Source organism: Varroa jacobsoni, unplaced genomic scaffold (genome assembly GCF_002532875.2).
Source record: "Varroa jacobsoni isolate VJ856 unplaced genomic scaffold, vjacob_1.0 scaffold_1263, whole genome shotgun sequence".
NCBI classification, from domain to species: domain Eukaryota; kingdom Metazoa; phylum Arthropoda; class Arachnida; order Mesostigmata; family Varroidae; genus Varroa; species Varroa jacobsoni.
Genome location: NW_019214165.1, coordinates 231,506 through 254,453, shown reverse-complemented (window position 1 = coordinate 254,453; position 22,948 = coordinate 231,506). Strand labels below are relative to the sequence as shown.

The 22,948-nt window shown below is 40.3% G+C and overlaps 2 protein-coding genes across 5 annotated transcripts in view; one reads left to right on the top strand and one right to left on the bottom strand.

The window, feature by feature from the left end:
- twin (CCR4-NOT transcription complex subunit 6-like twin) overlaps positions 1-22,948 on the top strand; it is a 47,411-nt gene that overhangs the window by 13,552 nt on the left and 10,911 nt on the right. Inside the window, exon 2 of one of the 2 annotated variants that reach the window (XM_022846959.2) lies at positions 19,983-20,355. The exons of the other annotated variant lie outside the window; for it this stretch is intronic. Coding sequence (XP_022702694.1) covers positions 20,278-20,355 — 78 coding nt within the window. The 5' untranslated portion in view covers positions 19,983-20,277. The remainder of the gene's footprint in view (positions 1-19,982; positions 20,356-22,948) is intronic. 2 annotated transcript variants of the gene reach the window in all.
- LOC111268180 (uncharacterized) overlaps positions 2,469-22,948 on the bottom strand; it is a 32,689-nt gene continuing 12,209 nt past the window's right edge. Inside the window, exons 1-4 of one of the 3 annotated variants that reach the window (XR_002685060.2) lie at positions 5,330-6,131; positions 4,523-5,033; positions 2,919-3,024; positions 2,469-2,755 (exon numbers count right to left, since the gene is read on the bottom strand). Coding sequence is in view for 2 of the 3 variants with exons in the window: in XM_086971577.1 (XP_086827703.1) it covers positions 4,730-5,033 (304 nt within the window). In the remaining variant the exon portion in view is untranslated. Of the gene's footprint in view, positions 2,756-2,918; positions 3,025-3,677; positions 3,756-4,522; positions 5,034-5,329; positions 6,132-22,948 lie in introns of those variants that run through there. The other 2 variants (XM_086971577.1, XM_086971576.1) reach the window with 2 other exon arrangements.

The following is a 22,948-nucleotide window of genomic DNA, read 5'->3' as shown; positions in this document are numbered from 1 at the left end:
TCCCAGGTGAGCCGTCTTGCGCAAGTCCCTTATAGGTGCGCATTAGAAAAAGCCATTATAGAAATGTTTGCGTATCAGCATCGGACATATTTCGATTGTACATTCGACAGATGCGTTTTTGAGAACATAGATATTTTTATGTGAATAAGTCGAGATTTAAACTGAATAAATCAATTTCATTAACAAATCAGCAACACATAGAACTGCGTAACAGGTATTAAATATACTGACGATCAATCATATTATGAGTAATCGGCCGAGCGTTTCCTCTATATGTGAAAATCAGTATTCATTACAGGCTACAATTTTTCTATGGAGTACACTAGAGAAGCGCATCCATCAAAAAATAATGCTAACGTTGCATTACTTCACCTATCTCAAATTCATTATATATATATATATATATATATATATATATATATTACTTGCCAAAATACGTACATAGCCACACTTAATCTTATGAATATAATGCTGATTTTGCCATATAATAATAATAATATTAGCACTATCATAATCTAAAGGCTATCTACATATAATATTAGTGTACATTTATGTATGGAGAAGTGCAAACACTTAACGCTTGTGGGTATTGCCCCCGTTGCGAGTGCACGTATTTATGATTAGATATGCGTTTCAATTGCTGTCATTGTTATCGTGAGATTCTGTCTTAGTATAGCTTATCCGATGTATCTCGATGCAGCTGTCTATTTTGTTATTATATTGCGTGTCTTCGCTCCTTTTTCTTTGTTATTATCTATCTTATCTCAAATAGTATTGCTATGTAAAAAAAAAAACTGAATTGAAGATAATAGTGGACGTATTTGATGTGTGCACACATTTGTACCTGGAATAATAAACAGGCATTTTTGTGTGTATTGTTTCGTGTACAACGTCGGTAGTGGGCCTCAAATGCGCCTAATATCGTCAGTACAGTAAAAAATTGCGCTTTACTTTGAAGAAAGCAGAGCAATTTAAGGGACCTCTAATCAACGATTGCAGTTACATCGTCTATCTGATTTCCAAAATAAATCGCTTTCAACGAAAACAAATGTTGCTACTTTGGGATATTTATTATCCTTTACAAAATACGTCTACACTAAAAGACGTGCGTATCGATATTAAGAAACGGAGCTATTAGCGCAAGCACATTTTCAATTTGATTTGGGCCTAAAAAATCTATGTTGTACAAATTAGTGTGTTCATCAAAAGGCTTTAGAAGCGCTAAATGCCTACATATATTTTTTTTAATGTCAAAAAACTTTTCTTGATCAAGCATTTGCTCGTGGGGGCCCCTTGCTAAATCGGTGTAAAGATGTACAATAGCAAGGGTGTGCTACATGTTTTTATTTAAGACGAAAGCTTAGATAAATGATTATTGACAAATAGCAAGTTATTATGTGATGCCTATAGTGATAAAATGATCGATGGACGATCAATGGCGACGTGATCCGTGTGTATACCTTTATATTGAGTTGCATGCGTTATTTGACTATTCCCTGTTCCTTTCGGCTGCATGAGCGGACGACTACTCGACTGGCTCAACAAGTAGTTCATCTATGCCGCTGTACAGTGAATGTTACTAGCTTAGTAGGAATTGTTGATCGCCAATCAAAGCGGAAACAGGACAGGAGCTGTGGATGGGGAAAGTGGGTTACAAGCAAGCCTTTGCAGACACGCAACAATGGTACACGATGACTGAGATATAATATACCGTTTAACAGTGTAAATGTATTGAAATCTGTTAGAGTTTGATAATATTTTAATTATTTCATTTACTATTTATTATTATTATTTGACCGAGCCGGCAGTAGCAATATGTTTAAAATATGAATATGAAAATGTTTCATAATGGGCTAATTGAGATACCACCTAGGATAATGTCTGGGTTGCGTACTCATTTGACTGATCTTAGCGATCGACTGTACTATGGTAAAGAAAAAATCTATATTATAAGCTGTATCGTATTCAAACCGTGTTCATATTCTCGACTGCTGCTTCTACTATGGTTGGTTCGCACGGAATTGGTAGATTTGACATCAATGCCAAGCCTTAAGTTGACTATATCGTTTCAGACTGGTAGGCTTTTAGAATTCTTCCGTTTGGCATGTACCTATTACAATGTCACCCTATGTACCTGCAGATAAATTTGTATGACCGCCTCGGCTAATATTGAGAAAGACGATCTGACACTAATAACAAACACCATGTGTTTGTTATTGGTGTCAGATAGTCTTAATAAATAATATAAATAGATAAACGAACACTTGAGTAATCCACAAAACAGGTAATTACGTTACAGCGCAACTAACATCGTAAAAGAAAAGGAGCGCTGGCGTCTAGTTGATTCAGAAATAGCTAATTGAGGGAAGAATACTTTGCACCACTACAGACGGCCATAGGGGGCACGCCGGGACGCTTGCGGTCTGTAACGATTTCAACAAGAACGAACGAAACGAATATTGGCATCATTGTCCGTGATAGCCTGAAACATTGAACGCGTCCTGTAGTTAGAGGACTCGTTCCACTTTATTGATTTATATGTGGTATTATTTACTTTTCCGCGTCCATGTAACTGCCAAGCCTTAAAACGCTCAGTTGAACGTCGTGGACACCATATCAAATACTACAGGACGAACCGGTTAGTTATGTAATATACAATGAATCTTGTCAACACATAAACCATAAGCGTCGATAATTGACGCCAAATCCCAAGTTGTATGCATTCTGCAGTTATCGTAGTACGGCTGCTGTCGGTCTGCAATCGAACATGAACGTATTAGGTCTTAAGTAAGTTATATCATTAATACAAGACGCACACTATGTCATTTACATTATCGGATTTAAGCTAGCATTGCTTTAATTGTAATCAAACACCCATTTTAAGCTGGGCAAAGTGCGCGGGATGGCCTATAACTTACTTCAACATTTGGCGTACTTCATGTACCAAGTGCCGCTATGGAACACAGGTGCGTGTTTTGGCAGCTCGAGCAGGAGCAATTCGCAGTAAATACAAGCCGAGTATACCTGCAAAAAATATTGAACAGCCGTTGAAAACAGAAACAAATCACTTGGTCACCGCGTCTCGTGGCTATTTCATACAATTATAGCATATTTTCATGGCTTGGACGAAGGAGTAAGTGTGAGCGGTGAATAGCCTCGGGTGATTTCGTAGCACCTACGCCGCCTGTGTTATGCAAAAAGGGTTCTTGTTGACCCTCTAGGCAGCCAGAGAGACAGAGGTCGCCTGCAGGAAAGGACCGTTGCCAGCACTCAGATAATCCTCTGTAACGAAAGGCCTGTTCAGTTCCGGTGTTTAATAATGCTCGAAGGATTGCGGTCGTTTTCAGGAGAATCCGAGCCGAAGAAGATGCTATGTGCATTATTCTCTGTTTTGCTATCGGATTTCCACTGGAGGATCAAACAGTGTCTGTGCATAAAGTCCAGATTAGAACCTAAATCTATGTATCCTGCCTCCGATTAGTAGACGGCAAACACGTTATCATAGCATCATTGCAGCTTTTCACATAATTACTTTTAGTGTTTGCTCGGCGAGCTTTTAAATGTTTCATTTCTATTGTCAAATTGTAATGTTCGACTGCGATTAGCTGTCCTTGTGATTGATAGAGCTGAAATGCTAGAAGTTAGGAATCTTTTTCCGTTTGGCAGGGAACACTCACCAAATTCGGTAAATGATTTCAGAACCTTTCACTGTTGTCCAATGTACCAAGTGGGGCGGTAATTGGTAACCACCACATCTGAAATTTATATATATACGTACATATGTGCTTACACTGGATGTTTCTTCTTCCTAGTAGTGCACTTTGACTCTCAGTGGTTTCTACAAACGTAATGATTCGAGGTCAATATATCGACTTCTCAGGTCAACCAGATTAAGTGTTAATAAGGTCATAACTGCGCGAATTTTGCTCGTGTTCATAAGCGTGTAATTAGTCCATGTACCTTACTTTTTGTGTAATGACCTTCGGGTCTAATACTCTCTCCAAATTATCAATCGCGTCACAAAAATTTATGATCAGACCTATGCTCAAGTATCTACGTATCAGATCTAGCTAACCCACGTCCAGCCAGTAAGAATTTCAGCCTTGGTCTGAATCATTCAGCTCTCCTTATCGTAAGTACAATGCAAACATATTTGACTTATCTATGTGCATACATGCTTCATTACGTATATACGCTAGACAACTCAGCGGTGCCGTACAGGTTAGAACCAGTTCGGTGTATTCAACCATTAGTAGCACGGCTCACACCGATGGAACACGACTTTTGCACTAGCTTGAATGGCGCCATTGACTATTGGCTCTGTTCTGATTGATGTCATGTCGGTTACCAAGAAGTACAACAGATTCCTTTTAGAGCAAAAATGAAAGAACCTATGGGTATTATGGATTTACTAGAAACTTTCTGGAAACATAAAGCCGATTGTCGACTCATTAAATATAGTGCCGTGGTGTGCTGGCAATTTCTGTCTACGCGGAAAAGGAGTCGGCCCTAGCATATTTACCTATTGCCCGTTGTCCTTTGTTTTTGTACTGGAGCTCTATTCAACGACGACGATGATGTGGTAGAAAGTGGTTGCCCTGGGACGTATCACCTCCTAAAGTCTTGGTTCCTAAAGATGGCCGCAGTGGCCATATCTCAACGACCTGGAAGAACCGGACCGACACAGCTTTGAGCTAATGCTGTTGCCGTTTAGCGCCACGGCGCTTCTTCATACCAGCAGTAATAAATATATCGTATCCCGCATCATATCACGTCTCATCTCGTCCGATATTCGACTGGGTAACGACGAGATCTTGTCCCCGTCTTCCTTGTCCTCCTCCTCTGGGCTTAAAGAAGCGGCAGTGGCCGCCAACAACTGCGGCAACTTTGACTTGCCGCCGTGATCAGTCGACGCTCTGAATTGACGCCGAAGTGCTTCTAATCTGTATGAACATACGCTAGCGGTTTGACAATTAAAAGCGTATGTGTCAGCAAAGCGGAAACGGAAGAAAGACGGAACTTGTTGACGCGGCCTACGAATACACGACACATGATTCATTTAGATTATTATATTAGTTCTAAATTGCAACTGTTATTGTGAAATAATAAAAGAAAAAAAATCTATAGAACGATAGACTAGACTATGTTTATTATTTTTATAGAAGCGAAACAGCGAAGAAGAAACGAGATCAACAAAGATTATTTTAGAGTTGGCGCGCGAATCGTAGCCATGTAGTGCTTCGAAAAGCGAAGTTTTACCAGACATTTCCATGGGAAAGCAGCGCTTGTTTGAGTCCCTTTCTTTCATAATACCCTCGATGGGACTAACCCGGACGATGTTGTGATCCCATACGTTGGTTCGGTTACTGTTTTGGTTCTGCTATCGGATGACAAAAGAAGAAGCCATCAGGTCCATCATCCCACAATTCAGTTGTGGATACGATTCCAGTGTACAATAAACACAACAGACGGTAGTGCGGACAAGCAGAATACCACCCAGTGTTCCATGCTATTGGCAAATGTAAGTACATTTGACGTCGAGGACAGCTCAAAAAGCAGCATAGCAGATAAAAAAAACCCAAAGCCACCACTGCACGTTCTATTTTTCGCTGTCGGTGCCAGCTCCTGACCACGTGATGGGCTGGGCTGGGCTGAGCTGAGCTGAGCTGGGCTATTTGGCGTTAGTAGTCACTGTAAGTCAGATGACTTTCGGCATCAAAGACCAAGTGGTTTCCCGTGGCAAATTATTCCAGAGCGCTGAAATACGACTGTTAAGTACGACAAACAAATGTCAAGTACCTAAATGCAGATAGCACGTCTTTATCTGATATTTTTTTACGTAATTAAGGTGTGTGTACTACTAATATGAACCGAACATGCGGTGTTTGTGTCTATTGTTAACTCATCGCTTCCTGGAATAAGTGATTGGTCTTACTATATTTTAGAAGTTTTGAGTTCGACTGATATTGGCCACTTCAACGACAGTTAAGCAGTTAAAGGGTGTCTTTTCTGTACTGACACTCTGCGGTTTTTATGTCATTTTGTATAGCAATTACAATTTTATAAAAAACAAAAATCTTCGGTGTGATATTACCCGAGCTAAGGAAGACAAAATTAGGCGTTCATCCGCTAATAGACAAAGGGTAAGCATCAGAGGGTATAATAAAGTTGTGCTAAATGAAAGTTTGACAGTATTGCAACATCAAATTAAAGAACCGCATCTTATGTGCAAGTTGCGATAAATTGATCTGTTTCTCATTGTAGATACAGCCACAATAAGATGTACATATACTGCTAGAATATTCGTATGATTAGCTTACGCCTTGAGTTGCTCATTTGAATTACAGCGTTCTTTTTATGTCGAAAAATAGGTCACGTTCATAGCATTAAGCATAATGGCAGAGTTTGGTTATTAATAATGACAAACAATTTGTTCAATTGGCCAGGCGTCGCGTTGAAACCTTGTACCTGTAGGCTTTTTTTGTGCCAGGTTTCCTACATTGGTATTGAATTGAAAAGTATTATAATATATATATATATATATATATATATATATATAATAACATTAATGATATTTAGTGGACAGAAGAACAGGCATTTGCGCAAAAATTCTAGAAGCTTGTACGTATGGCTCGAGAGACAACATATGTTTCTTATGCATGTGTTTAAACAAAAAGAAAATATCGGAGCTACCTAGGCCTCATTGGTAGACTGAACCTGATTAGGTCAACAAGGGCCACAAATCAATTGACTAATACGTCAGATGTCTAGCAAAGCAAAATCGACATCTGATGACGATTGTGCTGTTCTATTAAAAATGTTCTCGTCCATGTATAGCAGATATGTTTGAGAATAACATGATAAATCGTGGCGTTATTTACGCCGTTGGTGAAATGGAAAAATTGAAATATTGTCGGTTTTCTAGAGGTCGGAAAATATCTACTTAAGGACTCCTATAAATATGAAACAGCAGGGAACTTACACATAATGAAACTATACGTAGAAATGCGTACGTATTTCAGAGTCTGTCATCGGTGGGCGGGTTTCGTTCCGATGCACGTTCCGCACAGATTTTCTTACGAAAAATCAGCAAAAAATGGTTGACTTCGGTTTAAATGAATCCAGGAGTTCGGAACTCAGATGCTCATCGGAAAACCTTTTTCAGCTCCAAATGTCGATAGATGGCTATCGTGTCTTTGTTATTGTTGTGGTAAACATTGTACAAATAGTCTGAAGATCAATCAGCTTTGTCGGCTTAGTCAGTGTTTATTGCCATTGATCATCAGACAGGTGAAATTAATAATAGATGGAAATTGCTGACGGATGGAAGAAAGCGAGCGAGGAAAGCTGGCTATTTCATAGCTTTTTGCGCTATGACTACACTTTTTTAGTAAACCGACTTCGCTAGCATATTGGTCTCTGACACAGCACCTCAAGACGCAGCCTGCATGGTTGTTGGGTCTATCCATTGACACCCGATTGGCTAAACATCACACAAGCTTTCAAAGTTGACAAATGGGTATTTTAAGCGCGAAGAAAGCGGAACTTCATAAAGAGAGCTTTTCTGCTGGACAAAATTTACGCTTTCTAAATATATATTTACGTAGTTGTTACGAAAATATAGGCACGCGCAACTTGCCGTAACCACTTTAGAAAAATCGCGCACGATTGCCAACGATACATACACCTGTCCAATAAAAGCCAATTGCATGGCTATTCTGTGCTTAAATTGTACGGTTATTTTGCCCCCAAATTAGCGCCATGAGAATTAGATCCACAACACGCATTTTATAAGTGGATACCATAAACCTATAACTAATTTTTCCGATTGAAGGCGAACGAGAACAATCGAATTTTGCTACGTTATAGATCGCCGATGATTCGGCAACAGCTGCACGCTTTCTGTACTGGCTTCATTCGTTCCGCTTTTTAGTAGAACCTGGTTTCTGTTGTTTCTGCTGCGCGGCAATTGTTATTAAATTGTTGTTGACGTGATAATAGTGGTGATTACCTTTCACGTTTTTAAGCATTTGAATAAATCTACAAAGACTATCGACGATTTACGGTAGTAGGGAAGCTATATTTTTGCGTCTGCTTGCAGTGCGTTTTCTGCTGTGGAAAAAGGGCCTCGTATTCAAAGGGTACGTTAAAACGATCCGTAGCTATGTCATTTCATTTGTACAACTGAAGAAAAAGAGTAGTAAGATACGAACAGATATATACAAACACACCCTGCTACAATAAATGCATAAAAAAGAGCTGCCAGCCTATAATGACGACGAAAATGAAGATGATGGTGATATTGTATATATATATTGTTAAACTGTTCATAGTTTGCCATACAGATGTTTATCCTATAAAACGTAGGAGATAGATTTTATGTAACCTTTATTGCTAAATTCTGTTTTTTATCTGATAGGAACAGGTATTGCTATACTTAAACGTTGCATATTGCCCATTCAGTATACTTTTCTCTCACGTAAGTAGTTTTTAGAGATAATGGAAAGAGTTTGATGGAAATATTCCGATAGGAGGGCAATAATATATTGCAGTACTCACTGGAAATGATGTTCTCATGAATTTGGCCTCCGCCATTGGAAGTTCTGCTATGTACATATATACGTGTACGTAGAATTTATCTGTCCAACACTTTATAGTCACTTTCATTCTTTATGAACAAACGTTTGTAGTTTCCTGCCACTTTCACTTACAGTTTTACGTTTGAATGGTGTTCGACTGTTTTTGTGGGGCCTGTAATGATTTCTCGCCGGTAAATGGACATGTGCACATACACACAATTCTGATCAACGAGAAAATGCGTACGTGGAATCAGGGGCGCCGTTGTGTATTCTATATAAATGTATGTAAATTCTATAAAACGTTGAAGATCAACAAAGCACAGTTAGAACATGAGTGACAGTGCGTAACCGTTTGTGCAAGAGCCTATACACATTGGATTGTTTGTAGCGACGTTCTATCCGCTATCTATTCTGCCTTGCAGATACAAACGATTCTCGACCCACAAACATTGAAGTCCGTACAATATCTGCAATAATAATAAAAGTATTGTCGTTATAAAGTGAGAAGGTGATAAAATCGTTAAAGCGTCATTCAAAAATAGGATTAACACGACCAGTCGAGGCTAAGATTCATAAATATTGGTTATATGTATTCTTCGTCCAATGCTAATCAGCTTCAATGTCAAAGCCAACTTGCGTAATACGTTACTGTCTTTGGCCGTCTTCGTATTTGAATGGAAACGAAACTTTTACTGTTATTATCCCGGACGGAGAGCAGGGTACTTACTACTCAAGAAAAATCATATAAGTTTAGAAATAGCTATTTGATATTGACATTTTGTTGATGTTTTTTGGTTATTTTTATATATTTTGTATATTGATGGGTTTATTAAAAATTTATTAGTATAAAAAGTATATTTAATTTCCAATTAAAAGGTTTTTTAAAAAATAAATTAATATATAAATTTATTTTATTATAATTATAATAATTTTATTAATATTTATATTTATAATTTCTTTCTTCTCATATTGAACCAATAACAAAATGCGACCTGATGAAACAACTCTAACACATGCATGACTGTTTTAACGAACCTCTAGGTTTTTGTTATCTAAAAATCTAAAAAAAAAAAGGTGTTCATTGTGATTTTTCTGATAAACCTGTCTCATTTATTTGTAAGATGCCGCCCGCACGTTTGCCCGCTTTCGCGTTCTCTTTTTTGTCGCTTCGTTTCTCTCATATCTTTTCCTTCTTTCTATTTTTCTTAATAAATAGTCAATTCTCTAAAATTAATTGTGCAAATGAAAAATCACAAAGGGTAAGCTTGCTTCGTTCGTTCTTTCCTTTTTGACGATGGAATAATTTAAACTAAGCTTCGCCTATGACAGTGGCTATTGATGAGCGAGACAGGAAAGGACGCAAAATGTTTGAAAGAAACACCAAATATCTTCCCTGAATCAGGAGAACGAACAGTTTTCTGGCATGGTGTTTATTATGCACGGTTGGCAAATGAAATTCAACTAGTGCATCCAACATGTGCGCTTTTGTAGAAACTATCTATCACAATAACCCGACAATTTATTAACGAACTAGCTCAACTGACGTCGGGTTACGTAAGCGGCCGGGTACTCTAATGTTTGTACCAAGTTTCAACAGAAAAAAGGCTGTCTCCTTCATGTTCCAAAGAATATATACTGGCATCTAGTGCAGATAAATTCACTATTTAATTCTGGTCATACTTTTCACTTGTGAATCCGTCTAACATCTAAAGAAACCTTAGTTGCATCAAATCTGTATATATACACTGAAAAGACCAGGTCTGTTTTGCCATTGGCTAACTTACCTAGCTTGATTCGTTTACTAAACTAACGAAAATGATAGGCCAAGTGCACGTTGTCGGTTCTTCTATAGCAATGATCTGTCTCAAGTAATCTGCTACCCTTTTGCAGTTGTTTGATCAGCTTGCCTTAATACGTCCGCCAGCAGACTCAGTTAATAAATTCTAGTCTCTATAACCTAACAAACGGATTCGTTTAATGTTGGAACTTTAGTTATCGTTTAATCAACTTTGTCCTACGCGCAAAACATAAAAACTTAAAAAAAAGAGCTTAATTCGACCATGGGTACGAAATAACTTTGGCTCGGACAAACACATAAGCGAACCGGATAAACATACGGGTAGGCTAAAAGGACGTTGCCTACTACATAGAGGACATTCCTTGGAGACACGTGGGGGGTTAATAGTGCAATTGCTTTAATATCACAGATCACAGACTGGTTACCCACTTACCACTTTAACAGCCTAGGTAGGTGCCGAAATAAGAATAATCCGCTGCTGTACGGCATATATCTCGAAAGTTCGTTTTAAATGTTATTAGTATACAGCCAAGTAAATGTTGCTCATGTGTTATCAATGGCAAAGACGCAAGGCGCCTGTAAGACAGTTTGACCAAACTGATTCGGGCGGTGACGACCAACGTATGGGTCACCCAAGGATGATCCTCTGGCGACTCGCGGAGAGCCGTTTCAAAGAAAACATTTTACGGGGGCAGTTTGTAGGCGACACATAGACGGTGTTCATAGCTACACATAATTAATGAACGATTTCACCAGCTATGCTCCGCGTTTGGTTCACCGCAGATATAACTTATGTGAACCTTACATATTTCATCGAGCCGAACCTAAACTCGGGTTCAAGTACGCACCAACTACTGCTCCGTTACGGTTCCACCGAAGGCACTACTCTTCTACACTCAACATAAACGATATACAAACGACAAACACCTGCTATAGGGAGCTAAATGTAAAATGAAGTTCTACCCGTTGCATTTCCCCTGAAATCCCGTGACACCAATTCTGATGTAGCTAATCCGCTGCAGTAATAATGCTGGCGATCTATGATACCTTACGTCTTTAATTGGTTTAATATGTTAGTAACCCGGTTATCTTGGCGCAATTATTTTGTGACCCTGTTTGTATTATTATTAATCTCTAGCCCTGGTCCAGGGGGTGATTGACAACCCTAGTAGAGTAATCCCACTTTCTATTATTAAAATATATTACTAATATCATATTATACATACTAATATTTATTGCAAGTAATCTGTCAACCTGCTCACAGAGTATGTCGTTCTGCTGGAAGAAATAACAGGTTCGAAACTGCAAATATGACACCATACACGTTCTACTACGGTTATTATATGTACCCGTAATCTTGATAGATACAAAACAATATATGTGTGTGTATAAGGTAATCAAGGCAGCACAAGTTAAACACACTCCTCCACATGATGAAGCGTTTAAAAATGTTTCCTAAACTGAAAACTGTTAAGCTCCTACTCTGTATGCCTGCGACACTACTTAACCCATATCAAGCACATTTATGGGTATTTCTGGTGTCCTATCGGAACGTGACTGTTATTTGGTTCATATCACACCTTATCGGCAGTGCTGCCCAAAAGAAAACGGACAACTTTACAGGCATCAGGTTGCAGTCTCAGAAAATTTCACCTAACCTAATTTGAGCACATTTACTCTTGTGACACAACCTTTACGTGCCCCAGTTCGGGCACACGGACGATTCGGTTACCAGCCCCACGTACAAATTAGCTGCGTAGTACAATGTTTACGCGGCAAAGCTTGGGCTGAGAGACGCAGTACAGTTTGGGCGGTTTATTTATCATAGGTGAGCTTATCGCTCGTATGCATGATTCCGCTTTGTGGGAAAAGAAACATGTTTTTCTAGAGGACAGTTGTCTGTATCTTTTGCGGAGTTTTTTCCGTGAAGCGTCTCAAGCGGGCTGTAAAAGTCTGCGTACCCTTTAACAGGGTATTTTGTGCTGGATAAACCTGCAAAACCAGTACTTTTAGCAGAGGCGAGAGGGACAATTCACAGCTACAGGGTAGGCTATGAGCTTACTTGAGTAAAGAAAGCATACTTTAGTTGGTGTGGCGACGATATTAACAAATAAACTTGACATATATTTAATAGAAATCCGTGAGAAGTACACCCAAAACAAGGCGTAATTAGATTGATGAAGTTGTATCAGGAAATCGAACAAATGAAACATTAAATGTACGAGACGAGATTGTATTTATAGCAAAATGACATTTTGCAGCTTATGGGGCACAAAATATAACTACGTTTTTCAGTTCAGGGTTACCTCAACTTAATAAAGATATTCTGAGAAAGCGTAACGTAGCCTTCTTGACCTAACAAAATTCTAATTAAAGTGGCAAGGAGCTCTTGACGTTCACCTTGTGATCGAACTAGGGTATAATCATATATATCTCTTAGAAGCAACCCCTATGGTGACCCTCGATGAAAAATGATCATTGCATGGCATTGACTATATCTGAACTAGACATCCTATCCCTATTTGGACAGGAACAGCAGGAAGGACACATATTGCACACAAGTAGTCTGAAATGTTTGGTAAAAAGTATTCTGATGATATAATTGCGCATGGATTAATGGAAAATGTTGGCCATGTTAAGGGCGAGACAACGCGCTGTGTTAAACGTTAATGGTCGCCATGTTGAAGATTCGAGTTGAATGAGCGCATTCGCTAGGTGTTTGACATTCCGGGTGGCAGTTGGCAAAAATTGGTATGGTGCCGTCGATAGGATCTGTGCTCCTTAATGCTGATCGCAATTCTCTTTCTAGAGATTTTTACCATATGTATAATATGGTTATTTAGACGCTATAATGTATTAATTAATATTTTCCAGGTTGTTGTTAATGGCGTTCCAGCGAGGGAAGCAGTGATACCAATATGTCTGTGCTGGAAAAGATTTAAGTCATGCTTACATTGAGGCCTTCCTTTGACTCTAGATTCCCACATGTATCAGCACGCTCCCCCTGAATTGGAATTAAAGACGAGAAGCCCAGAATGAATCGAGGAATCTAACCTGTATTACAATAAGCCCATTAATGATGAGAGTTATATGCAAATTATGCACCCAAAATGGGTCCATTCACAGGTCGGAACATGCTCAACGCTCCTAAACAAGCCTCGACTGAATTAGATTGTAGCCTTTTATCCTCAATATAATTGTAACGATTCTGTAAATTAAACTTTGATTGAATTAATGAAACTAATAAATTGGCCAGGGTATACTTTTCGCGAAGACTATACGCCAGACCAAGGGAAAACCTATGATTCGAAAGCTGTCTACTGCTCATTAGGGTTAGGTCGCAGAGGTAGTCCAGCGGCGGCAATATTCGTCGTAACCTGCAGGGATAAATTTTTATTCGTTTCGACCGATGACCATATATCAAGCAGATCTTGATGGTGGCCATTATCAAACGGGGCTGACTGCATCAAGTTCGCATCGCGTCAGTGTCCTGCTTGTCGGTGCAGGACGAAGAGTGTCCTGTCAACACAATCGTTGCCGGATGTAAGTGAACAAGGAAAGATAAGGAGACTGTGTCACATCATCAATCTCGCTGGCTGCATTGGGATACAAACGTCATGTTTAGCTAAAGGACCGTTGTCTCAGCAAAGGCGATGACTACACAGGCTCGTCGAAACAGCCAGACGGGTCTCTCTCTAAAGATGGGCTCATCAATCGGTCTCCGAATCACCGCAGCTGCTTCTAGCACCTAGTTTTCTTTCATCTTTACTTTTTGAAATGACCATTTTTATAATGTCTATGCTGATGCTGTGAAGACAGCCGTGTCACGCCCGAGTCTGTTTTTCCATTTGATTACAAACTAACTGTTTTCGTCGTAGAGGTCAATGGAAATGGCAATAACATTAGTCCACCGTGTCTAGCATCTAAACACATGTATGCAAGTATCACCTGCGGTTAATATCATCACAGTTCCGTTCAGTGCAGTAAGTGAGAATCAGTTCCACGTTTTCATAGAAGTTTATCGTATATCGGCAAAGCTGCTGCGCTAGATCAGCGTATCGTTTAGTTAGTATTTTCCCATGTTAGAAAATTCAACTTATTCAACATCTTCTTGATTCGGTACCCGTGCTGCTGATTCGCAGTTTGTAAGTGGTCTATTTCTTCGTTACGTGCCATCATCTCGAGCCCCAGGGGCAGAGGCTAAGGGTCGTTCGTGTATCACTGGGATAGCCCAGAGATGTAGGGTAGAAAATCGCATTCGAATACTAAATCGATAGCACACGATGCTGTTGGGCTATCTAACGTAGCCGTAACACAGTTCCAGGCATAAAGCTTGAAATGTTTTTTATACTAGGTACTGTGCAAACAATCCAGGGTATAGTTTGTTTAATCACTGTTAACAGGGATGATACTACAGTATGACATTTTGCTATATGAATACATAAATAATACAGTGGAGTCTGCTTTCTCGTCCACTTTCGAATCGATAGTATAATAGATAGAAAAAGTCAGCCCTCGCTCTTACTTATGGGTACTGACACTGTCAACGTTTGCTATTATTTTTTAATCGCGAGCGAATGTAGGAAATATTTTAGGATTGTGAATGGAGACGGTCATCTTGCGAAATTGCTGACATAGGCAAACAAACACCTCTGCGACACAAACTGTTGAAGGTACTCCAGATGTAGATTTTTGCCCAAACATAGTTCGAGATAAAGTTGACAGGTTAATAAAAAAAATAAAAAAAAAACGATTGGTTTTATCGCTCTCTTTGTAGCTTTTCGTGGCGGCGAGACTTCTTTGTCTGTGGTAAGGGTCGAGGTCGACGTAAACGTTGCATCCGTTGACAACATAAAAAGAAAACTCAACTCCATTTTTACTGCCACATTTTTACCGTCTCGCCAGTTGGCAGCAGTTCCGAATGATGAATTATAAAGAGTAACTTCCAGCAGTTGATTTTAAAGTGCATAACTAACTTACAATAGAAACAGACAAAAGCTAGTCAGTCGGTCACGCGCATCAGGAGCATTTGCATAACGCATGCAAAAACTTTGAAGTTCGTCGTCATTAGTCAACACTAGTTGTCGTGTAGTTATATCAAGTATACGTAGGCACTGCTGTCAACTACAAAATGTTGCCTTATACATGGGACTGGCTGGTTATGAGCAAACAGAAAAGGTGCCAAAAAGTAATGATTGGAAGCTTTGGCTATCCACCTGCTGCGACTCCTGGTAATGCAAATGAATAACTCATCGGATACCCTTTGTAGTCGTTTCCAACATGCATACATGCTCGCTATGCATGCATTATTTGCGGCAGATTTGTAAGCGTTTTACGCCATTCTGTACTTTTTTGACTCGCCCCGTTTTTTTATTGGTGTCTGACGGATTATGGATCTAAAAATGACACCATTAAGTTGCATTGACCTCCGTTGGTTATGCGTTATACATACTTTTCACGTGAGTCTTTGTCCAAAAAGATACGAGGCAAAAAGTGCAGGGTAGACGCACATGGAATCTAAGATAATATTTAACGCTGGACCAACTGGGTCTAAATTGAACGCTCTATGTGACACCAACTGTGCTCTCGTTGTCCCAACAGCGCCGCAAGTGTGGACACGACATATCACTGGTTACGCTGATGGAAACGGCAGGAGTACGGCATGCGATTACAAAAGCTCTTGTGAGGCGTATAGCACATCATTATTTCACTATATAGGGAACGACGAAAACAATGGATAGTACTTAAACGATTAACTACTTGTCAGTTAAAACACAGATTCTTTAGACGAGTGCCTGCGCAACAACGTAAGTAAGTAAGTACTTTACTTTTTGTGCTACCTTGGGGTAAAGCAACAAAACACTTCCAACACCATATTTATTGGCCATAAATTATGTTTTATAGTTCCAGAACGCTTGCCTAAAGCTAGATAGGCTAAATGTTGCCACATTATTTAGGGTAGGTGTATCAATTACTACCACTACTATCATAACTACTACTGCAAAATGTCAAGGTAACTAACAATACAGAGACAACACACTTGCCCCTTCCCGCCCCCACCTCCTTTTCCCTTCATCAATTTTTGAGCTGTCATGGCCAGTTTTATTGATAGATCTTTCTAAAAGGAAAATGGAACAAACGTCAGTAACTAATAAGAGAAACAGCTCGCGGTAACAATAGCTCTATATTTGATGTTATATATGCACATGTGTATATATGTATCTGCCACGATGCGTTCTGCAGCGCCACCGTAAACACGGTCAGCGTCATAAGTAGCAGTGGTGGAATAAGTTTTTAATAGTAAAAGTAGCACAAGTGTTCCGGATCTTGTACCTTCCTGGCTACTGCCTGTCCTGCATTGCTGATGTGGCAAAAGCTAACAGGGTCTGTCTAATATTTCATGGGTTTTGTCCACTTTTCCACTGTTGAAATGCATCAAGTGCGTTGACCATCATCTTCACAAGTCCGCCACTCGCCTGCCTTTTTGGCAATCCGGCTGGCAGTGCGCCTCCTTCTTCTTTTCTCGGTTGTTTGTTGTGTCACGCAACACCAACTGTAGAAGCAACTGCATCGTTGTTGAAAACGTTATGATCATTACACGTCGAATGCTGGCTGTTGACTGGTTCTGGCCGTCTATTTGTGCGTGGTGATTGCTGTGAGTGTGTCTGGGTGTATGTGTGCCAACAGATATGTATTATAGATGGATACTACGGGACCAACCAACAACAATACAATGGCGGGTGCTGCTGCTGCTGCGACTATGATTGCAAGTACCGATAAGGTTTTCGGCTTCCTGCCCGCCTGTCATTTTGGCACTCGGTTGCAGCATTTTCGTTGCGTCTGCATTCGCTTTTGCAACAATTGGATGTCGTGGCAACCCTGTAACACTTGCTACATCACTATGCGCAGGCAAGGTTTCCGCGGATCGTTCTTGTTTATCATCAGCACAATACACCTCTCCTTCCGCTTTAACGTCATGGTCCTCATTTCTCTGTCTCGCTTTTTCTTCTATATCCATCTTTACCCCCCTCACCCGATCTTCCGCTCCGTTAACTTTGTTGTTTTCGCCGCTGCACTTCGTCGATCGCTCGGACTTGACTGGGCCTTAATGAACAGGGACTTTTCCACGGCAAAGACCATTGCTAGGATGTAATACGAAGACGGCTTCAGTAGGGCTTTTTAGTCAGCTAGCCTTGTTGGTTCGCGATCTGACTATTAGTAGCAAATATCACTAAGGTGCCCTAAGCTGTTCGGACTTGATAGCCCTTTGCAGATGCTGGATAAAAAAAGGATCAGGTTCGTCTCGTAAAGAAAGAGCGACCAGCTACGCAGATGATCGAACGACTGTTCAAAAACTTACGTACAGCACGTTAGAATTCAAATATGGACTATTTCTTCAAGTAGTAACAGTCCAACTCTCGTACAGTTAGGAGTGCTAATAGCGCTATTCGACAAATCATTTCACCGTTACGTCCAAATCTGCTGAGCCGCTGCCTACTGCAGCTAAATAGAACTCGGCGGGGCATAAGTGAGTTTTGGTACGCCCGTCTGCCGATGACGACAACACCAGCGGACGCGGCATCGCCACAGCTATCGGCCGATATAGCCGCGTACAGCAGTAAAAAGCACGAAAAGTCAAGAGAAGGAAAAGTAGGCCTTTTGCAAATCTCTACAGGCATTTCTTGCCGCACAAAATAACTTGCTATTGCAGTAACATGTACTAGCTACAACAAAGGAAAGCATTCTTGGAGTTCTATGTCCGCTACTGCGTTCTTCTTAAGCATTGCTTCAGACACTTAGGTCTCTATGCGCATGTGAAGCGTGTCTATGCGCTGTTTCGCACGTTGACCACCGTGTACTCTTAATAGACGCGTTACCATTACACTGTCAAGGGAACAGGTTTGCTATTAGAAAAAAAAAATAAATGTTACGAACTTTACGTCGGATACCGTCGTTAATTATTGCTCCAAACGGCTGAGACCCAGTCCGAAGCAAAGCCATATTGGCACCTGCTTCCGAACCTAGACCGCCATGTGTCCTTATGCTTACGAGGTTGGCTATTACTGCAGTTATTGCCACAACCAGTAGCAGTATGTTATGGCGCAGCTAAGAGAAGGTTCTCTGGCCCGGTTCATGAGTGCGTATAGTGAAGAGTTGGATTCGGAGTTTGCTGTTGGGGGCAGTCCGTGTGGTCGTCGTCGCCGTGCATTTCTAGTAGTTGTGTCTGCGTAAGCCAGTGTTTACTCGTGCACAAGCGTTTATCAATCTTCTATATCTCTGCATATAGTGTTTCATTGATGCTGCGGTTATTGTTTAAAGCTTAGCTCCAAGGCTCCGTTCACCGGTAGGTGTCCGTTCAGTTCTCTTCTAGTTTTTGTAAGCGCCGTTGTATATTCTGTTAAATCTACGTGTTAACAAATTCTTATGATGGCCGGGATACTGTGCAATTACTGAGTGACTGTAGAGAAAAACACGCATGAAAAGACCTCGAAAGCACGCAGAAAAACTAAAACACAACACCAGGAGGACATTCTATTCTGTTGTTGTTGTTATTGTTGTTGTTGTTGTTGTTGTGATGAGTTTATGTGGCTCTGTTAGTGGTCGAGTCAGTGCAATAGTGAGGCAGATAAGGAACGCGTCAAACAGTGTTTGGAGTAATAAATTTCGGCGACCTAACTATTACCACGACAGGGTGGATGTTTGGTGGGTCAACACCTGTAAGTGCAAAATATGGAAGCCTATTTATGCGTGTGAGTATCGTATAATATATACCAATCGTTCGTGTGCTTCTGTAGTAATCGTCAGTGTCAAGCGATGGCTTTAGTTAACTTCCATTTTGTGTGTGTACGTGTTTGAGTATAACCTCTATGTAATTCGGTATGCTTCGTGAAAATAGATAGATAGCTTGTATTTGGATTTGGACTTGACCAAGGAATGCACTCTTCTTCATTGAACTTCTCAAGTTGTAAACATTTCCAAATTCGCATGTGGCGCTATCGAAGAGTGTTAGGGGTCGGAACCGGTCATTAATATGAAAATGATTTGAAGTTCCTTGTGCGTACAGCCTCGTGTCCTTGTTCTTGTTTCTGGTTGTATGCGCATGACGGCTTTTTAAATCCGCTGGCTGACAATTCCGAACTAATTACCTATATTCACAGACGCAGAAAAACCATGATGATCTTCGTTTTCATGCCGTTGTTGGTTACGCTCAACTGTCTTTTTCCAAGTACTTTCAAGACACTTTAGCCTAGGTGTCTATGGGTTAGGTTGGATAAATCATTCACAGATTAGAAGCCGAACTATTATATGTTTCCACAAGCTAAAATGAAATCAAACCGAACGGAGTTATCGACCTTCAATACCATGAATAGAAAAATTCGACTAAATTTTTTAACTGTTAAAGTACCACGGGTTTATAAAATGTCTTATGAAGGTATTATCATATAACAAGCAAGCTGACTAACTATCGACGCTTCTTGGTGAAGAGCGAATAATCACAGTAACGCGAGCCTACTTCCGCCAAGATTAAGTTGCTCAAGTTGACGCTTATACAAATGCGAACGATGAAAAGAGTGATCTTACAAAATTTACTACTTCATGCATAGGAGATAGGCTATCGCCTAGGGGGATATCTCGCAAGGATACGACAAGGAAGGCAGGTCTAATCAGACGAGCAATTAAGCGACCTGCGTCTGAAAAGTGCAGCGGAGGAGCGTGGCAGCAGCACGCAGGTGCGACTGTACAGAAGAAAAGCTGCGGAGGTGCAACTGAGCTTGAGAGAATCTCCTATGAGGACGGATCCTCCGCCGTGGACTACAACACTTACCGTGGGCCAAATTCAGGAGGGTCAGCTTCTGGAGCGGCCTTTTTAGCAGACAGCGTCGAAATCGAGACGCCACGATGTCGTCTGCAGGGGGTTATCACCATAGCCAGTACTATCATGGCCGCAGTCCCATCACTGCGAGGAACCGCAGCTTCGTAAGTCATTATACGATTACTATCTATTACTTTCGTAACTTCTACTATTGTCTTTTTTACGATTATTTGTTCGTCTGGCTAGTTACTGCTAAAACGGCTATATGTTATTAGTGCAGTATGGATTCTCCGAAAAGTACGCTTCCAACCCTGAAAGGAAGTCAGTGTTTAAAATTCGATTCTTATTGACGCCGTAAAACGTTCCGTCATTTTTTGTCAACTTAATTTCTGTAAGCTTCGTCTTTCACCTCAGATCGACGTCTTAAATCAGTATTATCTGCTAGCTCTAATCTGTTGCTGTTGGCTGCAAATGACCATGTGACTTTGTCCTTTACTCTCCACATTCTATGTATTATCAATTTCAGTCGACGCGTTGCTCGAACAATGTCCAAGTGCACGTACTGTAAACAAATCGTCTGTCAGCTTTGCTAAAAACATAAAAGTCCCCTCTTCAGAGGCTAAATCACGCATTCGAAATTAGAGAAAAGCCCGAAGAATATCTGGTCTTTGTCTAAATGTTTAATTGCTATGGCCTTCATTTGGGTGGAACCGCGTTTAAGGTAACCGCGTCCCAAATGCCGCTCTTCCCCGTCTGCAATTTTCAATATAAAAGTGTCAACAATAACGACGAGAAATATTTCGTGAGCACTTGGTTCCTGCCACGTACAAGTTTAATAAGTAATATTAAATTTGGAATGATATATGTAATAATTACTGGCTGGCCACAACAAAGGCGATTGGGACGCATGTGATGTTGTCAGTTCCTGCAGATCTATGCAGGAACCTATGCAAATCTCTACTCTTATTAGCTATCCGCGAACCCAGCTCTCAAACCGCCGATCTAGTTGAATTATTCTAGTCTTACAACTTCTAATGCTACTAGAACGCCAAGCCTGATTAGATCCGAAAGCGTGTGGGAGGTTGCTTTTACCGGACAACGCTTTCCCCCAATAAAACCAGCAAAGACTTTAATTCGTTCGACATGAACAAAACCACCGAAGGGCAAATTCGCCATTTGCAAGGGCATAACTTTTACCTTAGTATACATATATTATTGCATAGATTACCAGAGTTTATAAGGTGAACCATGACTGGAATAAATCGAGAGGCCAGCGCAAAACTATAAATACATTGGAAACGAAATAGTCATATTTAATGCTAATTGCTAGCTTGGTAGCTACCAAATAATCATCAGTTATGGCTCAACTCTACAGCTTCCAATACAGTACAGTATTAAACGGTATTTGGGTTAGCTTGGAAGCACAAGAAGCTTCGTTGAGCACGCATGTATATTAGAGCAAGCTTACATCGGTTACAACTGCTTTTCCCTTCCTTCCTTCCTTCCTTCCTTCCTTCCTCCCCATGATATACGGATTGGTGATTTTGCTTTGAACATTTTTGTGTGAGAGAAAACGTTCTAGGTTAGCCGAAATAGAGTTTTTATAGTAAAAAAAAAATCCCAAACAAAACATACAATTAAAAAAAGCACGTTGTCGAGATAGTCATATCTTACCAGAACTACATGACATTCAATAAGGCAAGAAATCTGTGCTGCTTTTGGGCGTTCACGTCAGTTGAGAACTTGTGCTTTGCACAATGGAAAGCACCATTCATTATGACCAACAGTCTCTGACAGAGGCTGCATACGGCAGTCGACGTCTTACGACAAATGGGCAACGAAACAATTCAGAACCCTGTGTGCGTATTGCCAATTACCCCAGGGAGCAATTTCCGCAAATTGCCTTTTCCTGCGTCCCAAACACCGACCATTGCCTGACATCGTTCAAGCATCGAAAGTGTCCAGAATATCTCTGATAATCGACGCAGCTTTTATAATGACGCTGTTCTCCTAGAGTTCCTGGTATAACGCATGGTTATCTGCACCACGGCGTTGCTAGGATTCTTTAGGATCTTCTACAGACATAGAGCAGACTATTCCACGAGCCTCTACTCTTTCATCTCGTTGTCTTCGTCGCTCGAATTTACTCCAAAATACTGCCCCAAGACTGCAATTATAATGTCATTAAACAAATTGGAGAAGAGACAGATTCTCGCAACAAACGTCGAATTTATCGCCTATTTTGGAAACTTTTATCTGTTACAGTCTGCGTAACGTCATGCGTAAGCTGTTCGAAAGTTTCGTATCAAACAAGCATGTACCGCCTCGTTCGCTACAATCTAGTACTTCCTCGCCCCGAGTGCGATCACTACAAATCGCGACTATTATGTGACGATAGAACGTGAAGCACTAGTGCTGCACGTGCTTAAAGTGTGTGCCTCGTAGTTTTTAAGTGGCGCTTGTAACCATTTGTAACATGTTCCAAAAACGAAAAATCTCGTTTGTATGTTAGAAAAAAATCATTGGAACGCACCGTAATAGTTCTATGTTTATCATTTACACCTTATTGGTAGGTAGACATTATTTTTATCGTGATTATTATCCTATCATCTAATGAAATCCCAACTGAATGAATTGAACCAATCTAATCCAACATAGCACCTCTGAGTTGAATAGATCCTTGCTGGAATAGAAACTTGCTGGATCGTAATCCTTACATCTCAATTGTCCAGAAGGAAAACTTTTTTAACTTTTATA